A 14831-nucleotide genomic window follows, 5' to 3' on the forward strand; every position below is an offset into this window, starting at 1 on the left:
TCCTTCCATTCTCAGACACCAGTTCCCCTTGATGAGAAAGTGGTATAGCCAGATTGCAAGGCACAACCCTGTATGGGCAGGGAGGGACTGCTGGTACCTGTCTATTCCTCTTACAGCTCTCTCAGCCCAGAGTGGGGCAGGGATAAAATAATTTCAGGTTTGGATGTTTTGTGCTTTGTCTTTTTCTTTTCTCTGTATGAAGGTCAGTGTTTTGCTCGCTTCCCCTCTTTTTCCAGCACTGTAGCCCTAGAGTTTTTCCATGTATGGATTTAAATGTAATTGTAGCTGCTTCAGGGCTTGTTGATTTGCAGTCCAGCAAGGAACAGTAAGGTTTTTCCAGAGGTATTAGGGCATAACCAAGGCCTCTTTAGTTCTGCAGTCAATTGTTGAACAGAGCAGGGAGAACCAGCTGCTCATTGCCAGAGGCAAGGTTACTGCAGCAGGGACACCCCAAGTGGAGGTGTTCAGCTGAGTGCCTCCCCCCCATCCCCACCCATGAAAGGCAGACCCTAACCTCCAAGGAGGGATGAACTGTCCACCCAGAGTGGGGCAGAGTTTCCACCTGGGCCTGGCTCACTGGACAGCCGTTCCCAGCTGAGCCCTCCAAGCCAAGGTCCATGGTCTGGCCCTTGAGTTGTGCAGGCCAGGTCCACCACTGTTCACCTGAGCCAAGCACAAGGCTATGTGTGGGCCTGTTACCCACAGCCTGAAAACCAAGTCATGTGTTTCTAGAGAAGGGCAAACAGGGCAAGGAATTGTACAAAAAATACCTTGGAAAATCTTCATCATCTTTAAAGGAAGTCTGTGTGCATTAAAGTAAACTGTGGTGCTATCACAGAAAGACTTTACCAATTACAGTGCTAACCACAGAAATAAGGGTTCTAGAGGTTCTTGAATGTTGCAGGGATCAAACTTAGATGTTGTCTCACAAATGAAAACGTTTGAAATCACACTGTTAGAAGACAGTCATCCTTTCACAGGGCATGACCCAATCTCAAACAGCAAGGCTACAGAATTCCGATAAAAGCAGTGCCCAGCTGAGATAAAGTATGTTTGTTTCTGCAGAAGGATATTCCGCTATTTTTAAAGCATAACTACTCCACAAGCATCCAGGGTAGAAGAGATGTTGTATTTGTCACAGCAATTCTAGTTACAGATCTCTGGAACTTGTAAATAATACTTAGAATACAGTATTTCATATTGGTGCAAAATGTACAGTCAAACACAAAACACGTATTGCAAAATATACATAGAATTTTCTAAGAACAGAACCCCAGGATGAACAGATGTTTAAATATAAGAGAAAAGTCCATATTTTATAAATTACTTTTTTAAAAAATCTATTAGTACACTAGGTATTTTTTGTAGACAAGTTACCACAATATAGTGACGTCTCATTTGCAAGGCAGACATTGAGAAACAAGTTACATCATTAAAAGCTAGTTTTTGAGACCAATCCACGAGTAAATGTGTGATAACACATTACTGCTTTGAGGCACAGAGTGTGGAAACTGTTTTCAACCACTTTAATGCTTATACTTAGGCTGCTTCTTTTTTTCTGAGAATTAGGCAGGTGCACAAAGAATAAGCACTAGACAATAACTTGTCAGCTTACATTAGTTTATTGGGTCAGGATTATTTATTACTGATGTATTAGAACATTCACAAGAAATGCTATGAGACACCTTAAGAGTATCTTGATAATAAAACAGCATTCATACAACTGTGTAAATTGGATTATTTAAATAACCAGAGGTGAAAAACAGTTATTTAAGCAATAGTTAAGTTACAGTTTGAGAAGAATTAAGATGTCATCAGTCATTTTTAAGTAGGAAAGATGCTGATATCTATAGTGAATTACAAACTCTAATGCTTTGCATTCAAAGCAGAGATGTTGTCTTCCAATATTTAGAACTTGTAGCTTCAAGATACTGATTGCTGCTAGCTACACCATTGATAACTAAACTATTACAAGGATAACTTGCTTTGGGCATGTTTGGAATGCTAGAGTTATACAGCTATTGCTATGCTACAGATCCCCAAATTTTGCTTTAAAATAGCAGTGAAGGCTTTATAAGCACCCAAAAATTACACAATAAATACTCAGTAATACTTCAAGCACCTCTTGCTACCCAATTTGGCAAGATAAGCAGCACTAAGAAATGGATGCCATGGTGAGACAAGATATTAGCAGTTTGACTCAGGCACTCTTGAATTTGTGCCTGCCTGCCTTCAGAAAGCAACAGAAGTTGTGTGGCACACTCTGTGATGGTGACAGAGAGGACTGTAAGTGCCAGTCACCAGACTTACAACCTCTATGCAGTCAAGCACAAGGGCAGCCTCTCTGCTCTTCAACCTGCAGTGATCTGTATGGGGAGAAGCTCTGCCTTGTATGGCTGATGTTTATATGGGGAGTTGCTGCCAGAGGTGTAATAGGGGATATGCACTATATAAATGAAGTCATATCTTCTGAAATCAGGTTGTCCCCTAAATAATACACTTGACCAGTGCAGAGTGACATGCTAAATGGGTATGCTACCAGGAGAGCTCAGAGGGATAACTACACCAGTAATACTGCCCTATTTAAAAATACTCTGCTTTGGGATAGATCTTTAATATCTACAAATGTTTATTTCAAGACTTCAACTTTTTCAGCACTGATCTGCTATAAAACCTTCTCATAAATTATCTTCACAAAAAATAAAGTCACTCTTTCAGAAAACATGTTCAATATAACACACCTGTGTCAGTACAAATTCTGCCCTATGAGTTCATGGCAGAGAAGCCATAATCCACACTGAAATCTCTCCAAAGCAACATAACCAGGACGCTAAAACCAGAAGGCAACTATTCCATTAATTACCACGGTAAGCAGAAACAGTGCTTCCAAAACACATGAAGAGTGCACTGTTTCAGTGGACGTGTATGGGTTTACAATCAATAGTCTCTGTCCTGTAAACATTGAAACTGCCACTCTAAATGCAGGTTAAGGTTAGTAATTTGCATTCATTTCACTGCACTCCACATACAATGCCTACACTGCTAAAAAGAAACCACAACAAAACAAAACTATTAAACAGCAAAAGGAATGAAGGCTTTGGGCTGGATGTCTCCTGAAACTAAGTGTCAAATCAGTAAGTGTTGACATTATAAATAAAACTTGAACATTATTTTATGCATTATAGAAGCAGTCTAGTAAAACCTAAAACTCAGAATAGCAGCAAATTTGCTCAAAAACATACACAAACGTTCAGTCAGTCAGCTATAAATACATTCTGCAATGTGAGAAGCCATCTCTATCCCCAAGCAGGCTTTCAAGGAGAACACAGTGTTAGACATGGATGGGGATCAAGAACACTGCAACCAGAGAAACTCCTAAACAATTGTAATCTACAAACTTGTTCTCATTGTTATCTGAAAGTGCATCTTTGTATCTGTAGAATCATCCCCATATTTACAAAAAAAGTACAAACATTGCAATTTTGCCACACCCTAAGCCTATCTAACCTGTATTTTCTGTTAAGTGCAAAAAGTATAATGCAGTTATACATATTCTGACGTATATAAGATCAAAGCCTGAAAATGAGGGAACGTTGTCACTGGTGAATCCAAGGCAATTCAGTAGTTGCCAAATCTTTGCTGCAGAGCTGTTAGATGGCTGAAGTAGAAGCTGAAGTAGAAATTAAAGAATAGTCTAAGCCAAACTGACAGAGCAGCATTCAGAGCAGGAACTCCATTCCCCCACTCTCCACACACATTCATCAGCACATGCTCACACCTTCATTACCAGTTTTGGTACAGACCTAGGCCCAAAGGGCAGGAGAGCAGCCTGGCAGAAATAGGAAGATGTACAGTCACTTTGAAGGTGGTAAGGAAGACTTATGGGGTGCAAACTGAAAAAGTATCTACTGCCAGTGCACAACTCCAATGAGCCCCCAGTACTGGTGCTGGAATATGGACTGGAGACTATGCAAGACAGAGCGTACCTACAGTTGGTATATTATTAAATACATATGCAACCACATCTGTTGTGTCTTCAATGTAAGCCCTTTTAAAGTGTCACAACAGCTCCTCTTACCTTCTCCTCCCGCAAAAAGAGGTTTCATTTGATAATGACACTTATATGCCAACAGACTGCTACAGAATCACATGCACGCATAAATACTGAGCAACTCGAAACAGCTGACATTCAGATCAAGTACAATATTTGCTCTAAAGACATTAAATCAATACAATATTTGTAAGAGGGTAACTGTGAAGATTAACATCAATTGTCTATAACAGTTCATTTAGTTTTGTTCCTCAGGTAAGTCTTGCAGTGACAATTTCTTCCTAGTTTTTAAAATGCTACAATAGCCATAGCCACTGGTTTTAGACACACAGATACTTGACTAAAATGTAGAAAGAGCAAGCAGAGCTCAACCTGCATACATGCAGAAACTGTACTGTAAACACAGTTGTGTTTTCACTATATTGCCATCATGTCTTTTTGGAAAGTACAAGTCCTGCCTCATGTCCAAAACCGGTGAAAGGAAGATCCAGAAGTGAGTGCTATCAGAATGCTGTAACAGGGCAAAAGCTGTATAATTAGGCACTGTGGAAGGAAATACAATAAGGCGTATTCTTAAAAGGTGTGTGTGCACATGTATGTACACACACGTATGTACACACACGTATGTACACATATATAAACAAAAGATTTTTGGCAAAATAACCCTTTCATCTAAAACTCAATGCAGTGAAAACACCAGCAATTTAAACTGTACAAATCAAAGGTAAAAGCCTTGGGGGAAAAAGCAGCAAATTTTCTGAAGTAGCACCCATATCTCAGGGATGAGCTTTTGAATTTTAGTTCTACTAATTCAAGGCAGAGGTAATGTGTTTATCTATCAAAATAGATTTTAACCAAGTGACCACCTGCTATAATCTGCAACACTGTGGTATTTGAAAGGAACCAGGATTTTCAGGACCTCTCTCTCCCCAGTGCTGGCTAAGTAGGACACTAGTGAAAGGTCAGGAGAGTGTACCTCAGCGAGAGATGCTAGTTGTGCTCTTTGTGCCTGCCATGGTTTATAGGCAAGGTAAAAAGGCGGTGGAGAGAGGATGAAGGAGTGTGCTCAGGACAGCAAAGAGCCCACTCTCTTCACTGTCCACAGTTACCACTCCTGGTCCTGTGTCCCTGATGTTACTTAACACCTGTCTTGACAGAACTGAGCCTCTTCCCCAATACTTTTGTTGCTGCATTATTTTAAGTACTTGGCCATGTGACCACTAGGCTCTCACAAAATACTACTCAAACAGTCAGCATGGAGAATTATCTATCTGCCCACTCTCACAGAAATGATACTGCATTGTTATGTTCAGTGGAAAGGCTAAGTCTAAATGTTTCATATTAACTGCAAAGAGTTACCCCCTCCCTTCATGCAGGCCTTGCATACCATGGAAGAAAATACTAGGCCTTCTCAGACACCATATGCAATGAAAATGTGAGAAAAAACATACACACACGCATACATATAGTCTTGATAATATGGCCTTTACAGAGCCTGAAACTAGAACATCTTAATAGAGGGGTTAATGAGCGCGTTTCTCTTTTTAAAAGCTTTACAGGGGGTTTCCTACCTCAAATGAATCTGGTTTTGTCATCAAAACATATTAAGCCTCATCTTTTGATGCACAGAGCCCTTATATACTAAGTGTTTTTCTTAAGCTATGTTTTTATTCCAGTGTGGCACTCATCTGCTCAAATACATGGCAGTTGGTTTCTGGGGAAAAAAAAAAAAAAAAGGGAACAAAACTCAAACCCTTCTTGTCCTCTATCAGGATGCCCTCTGGAAGCTAGAAAGAGATTACACTCATACTTCACAGTCACCTTGCTACCATGATGCTATCCCAAAACAGCCTTTACAGAGTTCCACAGATGGGTACAAAGAATATGCCACAGCAATGGGCCCTCTGATTAAAATATTGTGACCTGTGAGTTTCATGTTATTTCAGATAACAGATACAGAGCAAAAGGAAAGACAGACAGGTCCTTAACAAGCCAAGAAGTTGAAACACTTTCAGCTACATTATGCAGGATTATATATGCCTGGAAAAATAGTAAGACAGCCTTATTTATTTGGGCAGCAGAAGACAGTCAGTACCAGAAATCTTAAAATTTATGCATGTTTTCTGTAACAATAAGCCCAGCTTCCATTACTGAGTCAGCAACTGGAAAGTAGACCATGCATTATTTCTGCTGTCCCAAGGATACAAAGCAGTTTCTCTCTCTTTCTGGACAATTATGAAGCAGCAGCCTGTTCCAGATTTCCTCTCTAATTTGTGAGCTTCATTCAGAGAGTGCACTTTCTAAAATAAAATACTTGATCTTCCCTACTTGTAATGCTGGTACCAGGATGCCAGAAGAGGTCCAGCTGACCCCTCATGCCCAGGTTCTAAAGAAGACAACCCTGTGTTTAATGATCTGGACAAGGCTTTTAGCTCTGTACTATCCAAACTATTTCCTTCATAGCATGAGTCCAGTTTTCATGTTGAACGACAGTGAAGTTACAGTCCACGCTGTGGGACCTGAAGAACATCCCCAGATTTAAATTATGAATTTAAAAAATTAAGAAAAGGTTTCACTGAAAACAGAAATCATTCCTCCAACTGCGTCTCTACCAGAAAACTGAGAAGGAATCACTAGATTAAAAGGAGAAGCTGCAGGCATCTGCCATTTTCCCATAGCTGTTTTGTCTTTCTTTATAGCTTTAGCTGCATCATTCTGTTGCTATAGATGACATTCACACCCTCCTTGCACCGTGACCAGAAAGTAGAAAGTACATGTAATGGTCAGCTGTTGCTGAAGCTGTCACAGTGCTAGGAGTGGATCAATGAGACCCAGCAGTAACTGCCTCAGCGTGTAACTGGCTCCATCACAAAACAGCTTTTGCACATTTCAAAGTTACACTTTAACTCCCCCAAAGCAGCCAGAGATGTTTTTCTAGACACACTGGCAAGAGGAATGCTTCTAAGGCTAATGCTCAAGTGATGAATTCACGCCACCCACAGCTGAAATAGTTGTTACTGTGCAACAGAGGACAAGTAAGCCCACCATATGGCTAAGCAGGCTCTAGCCAATATGGCCTAAGCAGCTCCAAGCAGCAGATGCATAGAAGCGGCAAAATCTTGCAGGCCCCATCCCCCGCCCACAAGTGGCTCACAGAGCCCTTTGTGTATGATGTTGACCAAAAGTGAAAGATTTAGTTCCTGGGGAACCACAGTGAGATGACACAGCAGAGATGTGAGTGAAGAACAAGATGACTACAGCCATGGGTAGCACATCTGGAGGGTGTGTGGCAGATGTGCAGCTGCTCCTGCGCCAGTCTCCAGCACAAAGCTGTAAAAGTACTGGATCACCACAGCTTCAGCAGATGGGTAAACACAGAGAGGTGGCCTCACAGGAACTGATGAAGAAACAGCACACGCTCATCCAAGTGAGAAAAGACAGTCACTGTGTCCCTGGGCCCACACCTAGTAACACCCACAAAGACTTGAGAAGCCTAACGAGGTAAGTGAATTTTCATGAGTCTCGCATTCCCAGTTATTTGAAGCCTAGATGCTAAGGCTCCTCAGTAAAGCTATGCTGTGTATCAGTTCAGCTCTAACATATGACTGTGCTAATTTACTTAATTGAACACTTAAGTGGTACTTCTTTTAACCTAATTAATGATGATTCTTGAGCTTGCTGTTATATGAGTCCAAATTCATGAAAATGAAACAACACAAGTAAAGTCAAGACAAAAGAGTCTGGTGTCAAAGTTAATGGTTTCAGTGATAAAAAAGAATTGGTATAACATACTATTGCCTTGGGTATGCTTGTTCCTTTTTCATTTTGAGAGTTGTAGCTGATGAAATTCAAATGGCTTTTAAAATCAGCTTTGGCTGAATAATGAGAAACTAAGCTACCGTTGAAAAATTGCTCTACAGGCTGTTTCCCCTTCATTCATGCTGTCCAAATACTGCTGAAGTGAACACTCTGAAATATTTTGACTCAACTGTTCTAGCACTTTCTCTCTTCCCAGTGCTGGGATCCTTTTACAGAAATAATCTCTCCTGTGTTTTGTGTTTTTCTCTTTATACTTGTACTGTTTCAGCTGTGCTATTTGGATTGATCTAAGGACCTCTCAGCAGCTCATGTTTTAGCCTTTTTTTGGTTAGGATGCTATTGTGAGCATTAAAGGAACACATTTTCAGTTACAGAACAATTAGAAAATTATCTATGGAATCATTTTCTTTAAGAATGAACTGGGAGGCGGGAATGATTTTTTGTGAAGGCAAATGCAGAAATCTCAGCATCTTGGAATCTCTGTTTGGCTGGGAAACATCTTACAGAAAAGCAACCCCAAGTAAACATTTCAGATGAGACAAGTGGTACATAATAGTTATTTGTGACAATGAGGTACTATCTTTGAAGGACAAAGAAGAACCCAGCACTATCAAAATGTAATGAAAGGCACACTCATAGGCAGCACTCTTCACGACTTGTCTGCACTTGGTTTTACTGGACCGGGGTGGTATCTACTATAGGTATGAACACAGGTCTCCCCTTTGCGTCCTCCTTCAGAGACTGACGTGCTATCCACTTTCATCTCTTTCAGGCTTCCAGTTTTTTTCTGCTTCTGCTTGGATTTTTTCAACATATGGACCTAAAATTGAAAAATTTAAAAGGTGAGTATTAAAATATCTGTAGGTATCAATTAGCTGGTCTAAGGCAACAAACTAACAACCAAATAAAAAGCTGAACTGCAACAGAAAAACATATAAATACACAATTATGTGGTGCACCTATCCTTGTAAAGCTATAGGATTTACTGCTTTTTTACATAAACATATGCACATTATACATATGTATGGATGTGCATATATACTCCTGTACACACATACATATATATCTACCCATAGAGATAACAAGTCACTAACCTGGTAGAAGAAGAAGACATGTTTCTCACTGAAAGACAAGTTAGGTTTGCTCTCTCTCTCTTTCCATTACCCTTCCACTTCTTCTCATGAAAGAATAAAGTTTTAACATATTCTGAAACTTTGAGGTATGACCCTCTCTTTTACTTCTCCTCAGCAAGGGCAATTGTTCTGGTACCCCTCCCAGTACAGCTATATAACCTTTGAGTTTGCCTAACAGCAGCATATGTCTGTGAGTTGAAAAGGCATCCCTAAGGTAGCAGGCAAATGTGCAGACTGGTGTGTACCACAGTCACCTACTGCAAAATGCTTATTTCACAATTTCAAAGTCAATAGAGAAGTTAAATTCTTAGGGAGCTGATGCTGTCTTTTATGTACACATTGAGATAATCAGGAAAAAACAGACACTGATTACCCAAGTCTTTTTCACAGGCCTTGCTCTTCTCTCTGGAAAATTAATAAATTTTCCTTCTTTGCTACTACTGTCTGACAGACCTTCCCTTCTCCAGCAGACTGATTCCTACCTCGCACACTGCACTACTACCATGGCCTTTACAACTGCTCTGCTTCAAGAAAAGCAACACTGCCTGCAGATCTCAATACCGAGGAAAAATTGGATCACTAGGCCAAACCTCAGGGACTACTTTTTTAAACATGAGCCTCATCTGAGCCACTGGAGAGAGCCCTCAAACAGTCCTCTTTAGAAATTGCTGTGTCAGTTACCACACAGTGCTAAGCAACTCCTTTAGGGTTAAGCATGAGAACACAGACAAGAAAGATAATACGGCAACATCCAGTGCAGGAACAAAGTCAAATTGCTAAGAGAAACCTACACCCAGTACCTTTGGTCCTGCAGCAGAAATTATAATCTGGCCAGGGGCCTGAATCCAGGGCTCTCCATCAACTTGAACTGGAATTGGCTTTAGGAGCGTTACACGGAAATACGAGCCTTGAGCTATGCGGATTCCTGATCGAAAACCACCTTGGACTTGACCCTGTTAGGGAATAAAAACCAGGACATCAATCACCCAAGCTAACAAGAAGTACAAATACTAGCTGCAGTTAAACTGAGTGGTTATTATTTTATTCTCACCTGACATTTTAAGTTTCAGCTAAAAAACTGCTTAAGCAAAGCTAGGAAGCCTTTACTACCCCAGCATTATTTCAGCTACTCCAGGAAGGAGGACTCCCCTGCAGGCTGCAGGAGGCAAAACAACTTCCAAAGCAAAGCTGTTTGTATGCAAAGGTTGGCCAAGCAGCATGCACTCACAAAGGTCTTGTTTGCTTTGGCTTCCCCCTCTGTAACACAGTAAATAGCTCTAAAAACACCTAATTATACACACAGACTTCAGCACATGTGAAATTCCAAAGTCTAAAAGCAGTTTATTAATCAGAGAGAGTTCTTCCAAACTCAACTCCAAATGTGGGAGTAAAAACCTTAATATCACAAATCTAAAGCACAGGTTTGTTAACATTTATACTCCCAAGTTGCTTCTACTGTCACAGAAGATTTAAGGATCTCTACCAAAACAACTCTTTAGTGTATTTTAGAAGATCTAAATTACAAAGTAAAGTTGACCAACACCAAAGATTGAGCTCCACAAAATTTAAGCACCCACATTTCCATTTCTGGCAGTTTTATGGATTAGTTATCTCTAGTTACCTGACTACATATACTTTTTCAGCAGCAGATTTCTTTAAATAGTGGTAAGATATGAAGACAAAAATAACCTACCATCCCACAGGAGTGTCTTACTAATAGCAAACCATTGTAAAAATACGTAATACATAAAAGAATTAAAAAATAATTGCCAAAGTTGAGTCATAATATTTTTTGCAGAACAGCAAAGAACCTGCTTGATGTAGCAATCAAATCAAGAGCAGCAAGTATCAAATTCTCAGTGACGTGTGGTGGAAAACCTGTGGCAGATAATGATAAAGCAACCTGTCTTGATGGAATCTCTGCTGTGATTGTGGTGAGATACAACAAGACTTTTGCAAATACACTAGGTGAAGGGTGCCCGTTTTTGTAATATTAGAATAAAATCTTGTTTTCATCCCATGAACCATTCAGTCTGGACACCATGATACCTGCTATGAGAAAGCTAGTGCATTCCATAATACATACATATATTTGTATTTTATATATACATATATATTGCATTTTATATATCTATATATATATATATGCACATATGTATGTTTTTCTACTTGGTTCAAAGTCACGAAGCATTTCCCCATGGATTTTTAACAAGTTCTCAGTTCCTATTACTTCGTCTTAGCCAACCTTAACAAAGAGGCATAACTGCACGTGCAATGCACTGTTTGTCATGGAAATAAGCCTGTCCCATAAAATGCATGTTTCTTCCGAGCTTGCTGGGATGCCAACTCACCATGTGAACGACGCCGGTGACGCCAACCACTTCCAGCAGCCCGTCATCGATGCGTGGCTTCTCAAAGCGGTTGTCACTCTCGGACCCCCAGAGGTCGGCCCCAGAGCCCCAGCTGTGTGGAGAGAACACCAGTGACCACCTGTGCTCTGCCCCCAGGCACGCTCCCTGGTGCCCTGCTAAACCTCCAGGCTGGTTTCTTAGGCTTCAAAGGCTACACACTGTGCTCCCCCACCAGCTGAAGGGAGCAGTTTTCCTGCATTCTAAAAGCAGCAACTCTTTTTCTAAAATCTGGAAGAATTTTTATCAGGTCTTTTAGTAGTAAAAGGAGCAAAGTAAATAGTTTCAGTTGGAAAGAAAAGGTGTAAATAGGAAGAAGGTAACTCTATAGAGTTTTAGTGTGCTAGGAAATACAGGTTACAGCTAAACTAACCCTTAATTTTCAAGACTAAAGAACTTAACATAACTCTAAATGTTGTCTTGACAACATTCACAGAAGTTACTGAAGAGAAATTAAAGCTAAAACAATTATCAAGATTTCATTCTTGTACCTGGCCAAAAGCACTTGTAGTTAGGCAGATATTCATGCACTTCAGTCCTCCGAAATGCTTCTGACAATTTAAACCATACTGGTCTTTGTGCAGTACTGACCCTTCCCACTCAAATCACTTGCTTATTGTTCTGGCACATGAACTACTCATCATTTAATTGGGATCTTGTCTTCTCCACAGCTCTCATGTGCAATGTATTTGTGTACATGTAAAAAGGAGCATTTGAATAAAACATTTTCAGACTGAAACGCAGAGATACAGGTTGTTTAAGGCAGATGGTACTTGAAAAAATAATAGTATGGTAGGACTAATTACCTGCTGGTTTTATGCAAACAAAGAACCTGCCTCTATCAACATCACATCTAAGGAAGCCAGACCTCCTGTCTAATTACACAACAGTTACTCTAGCTCCCTGCAGGTGTCAAGGAAGCACTCAGAGACCTGTAAACTTATCTGAACTGTGGTCTTCCATGGCTACCCAGGCAGCATCACACACTCCATGTGTATTGACCAATTGCCTGTAGGACCTTGGCAGTGTTTGACAGCTGAAATCCTGGCCTCCACTGCAGGAACTGCTTAGGTACCCAGTCCCCAGCATGACAGAAAGTGTGTGCAGGTTGATTGTTGTTGATCCTGTTACCAAACCATTTGGCAACTTGATGCTCAAATACCGAGCGGCAATTTTACACGCACAGACCAGCATGTACCCACAAGGGATCCTTCCTCTTCTTTTTACCTGGGTATATTAATAAAGATGAGTCCTTCTATACTTGGTAACTCCACCTCATGTTGGTCCACTTGCAGCTTTATGTCCTTGTGAAGGTTTCTAGTGTGACTTATCTTCTGCAGTCCAACTTTCACGTAAACTCCCTTGTTGTGAAATCTAGGAGCAGACAAGGATCTTGTAACTAAAAGGTAAAGCCAAGCATAGCACTCTTCCCTGTATGTATACCACTATTGTCCTCTAGCAGGTATATTTACAGTTTTTCAATTAAAACTCATTTCAAATTCTTCTAGCTTTACTGCATAAAAACAAAGCACAAACCATGAACTGCTACTTTACATACCTTTAGTTAAGGGATGATTCTGTTGTTGAGGCATGTGCAGATTGTGAAATTTTATTACAGGAAAATTGTCCCTTCTTGAAGCATTGCCTGAATACAATGCCTCTTTGAAATGTAAACTCCTGGGGTGGAAGATTACATTTTTGATTAAGACTTAGAGGTCATCATGACCAATTTTAAATTGTTTTCTCAAGCAATGCTACAATACTTACGGCAAAAAAACATTTGAAAATCTTTGCTTTACACATTCCTAATTAATTTGAAATATACTTAGATTCAGAAACTTAAAACAGGCTTAGTAATCTCAACTTGTGACAGAGCTCTAATATCTCTAATTTTAGAATAAAAAAGATGAGGAAGATTTTTATGGTATCCCTAGAAATGACAAAATATTTTAAGAATAACATAAACAAAAGATAGTTAAACACACAGACTATTTTCTTCTATAATGGAAACCTTTGGATACATGGCCTTCAGGGCAATCTTAAAATAAAAAGCATAAATTTTCATTATTTTATACCCTACTAGTACATGGGTGTCATTGGAATTCAACTCTGCAAAGTCTCTCTAGCATTACATCTAAATACCATAGACATTAAAGTGGGGAAGACAGCCAATGCAGGTTACAGCCAAATCTTCAGACAGAGACTCTTCAGATTTTCCAGTCATCTTAAATTATTACATTGGGGATGATTAGTCCTCTGTCCTAACAGTTTAAAATAGCACCAAATTAAAGGCACCTCATATAATGCCATTTAACATACACTTCTGCTCCATGCAAGATGTGTCTATGCTAAGACAGCTTTTGTCTAATTTGGATACAACTGAAAAATACTGGACTATCAGTAGGAAACACAACACTTGCAATATCCCCAAGAAGCATTAATTTTTTTTGCATGAAGAAGGAAGCCATCAGAAACTGAAAGAATAATTCACAGTGCCCTAACTGCAGAACAGTTGTATATCTCTGTAAAACAAGTCTAAACTTGCATTAAATTGCACAAAATATTCTCCCAAACCTTGCATTTAGGAAACTGCTTGCCATGGCAATCTCCTGACATTTTGGATGGTACAAGTAAGATGTGATCTCTTCTGTAGTATGCAATCCTAAAGACTGCTCCAGGATCCCCTGGGAATGACTTGGATGAAGAGCCAGATGCCTCCTCAGCAAGTTCATGACAACACCAAGTTGCAAGGACTGGCTGATACCCCAGAGAGCTCTGCAGCTGTTCAGAGAGACCTTGACAGGCTGGAGAGATGGGCAGATGAGAAACAATCTGAAATGGAACAGTGTCCTGCACCTAGGAGAAATAATCCCATGAATCAGCACAGGCTGGGGGCAATCTGCTGGAAGGCAGCTCTGAGGAGAAGGACCTGGGGGTCCTGGTGACCTACAGGCTGTCCATGTCCATGTGTCCTGGGGGCCAAGAAGCCACTTGGATCCTGGGTGCATTAGGAAGAGCATCACCTGAAGGTCGAGGGAGGTGATCCTACCTCTCTGCTCATCCCTGGTGAAATACATCTTCAGTCTGTGTCCAGTTTTGGGCTCCTCAGTACAAGAGAGACATGGAGCTCCTGGAGTGGGTCCAGTGAAGGACAACAAAGATTATTAAAAGACTGAAGCATCTCTTTAACCAGGAAAGGCTGGGTGAGTTGGGCCTGTTTAGCCTCAAGAAGAGAAGGAACCTTATCAACGTCTATAAGTATCTAAAGGGACAGTGCCAAGAAGACGGAGGCTGGCAGCAAGCAAGAACAAGAGGCAATGGGCAGAAAATGATGCACAGAAGTTCAATCTCAAATGAGGAACAATTTCTTTACTGTGTGGGTAACTGAGCACTGGAGCAGATTGTCCAGAGAGGGTGTGG

At 40.4% G+C, this 14831-nt stretch overlaps 1 protein-coding gene across 1 annotated transcript in view; it reads right to left on the reverse strand.

Annotated features, from left to right (window-relative positions):
* Positions 1-1110: 1110 nt before the first annotated feature.
* The window catches only part of DGKQ (diacylglycerol kinase theta), an 88567-nt gene continuing 74846 nt past the window's right edge, over positions 1111-14831 (reverse strand). The window contains exons 20-23 of the mRNA XM_064403677.1: positions 12639-12785; positions 11355-11466; positions 9804-9956; positions 1111-8690 (exon numbers count right to left, since the gene is read on the reverse strand). Of these exons, the coding sequence (XP_064259747.1) occupies positions 8520-8690; positions 9804-9956; positions 11355-11466; positions 12639-12785 (583 nt within the window). The 3' untranslated portion in view covers positions 1111-8519. The remainder of the gene's footprint in view (positions 8691-9803; positions 9957-11354; positions 11467-12638; positions 12786-14831) is intronic.

Source organism: Passer domesticus, chromosome Z (genome assembly GCF_036417665.1).
Source record: "Passer domesticus isolate bPasDom1 chromosome Z, bPasDom1.hap1, whole genome shotgun sequence".
Taxonomy (NCBI): domain Eukaryota; kingdom Metazoa; phylum Chordata; class Aves; order Passeriformes; family Passeridae; genus Passer; species Passer domesticus.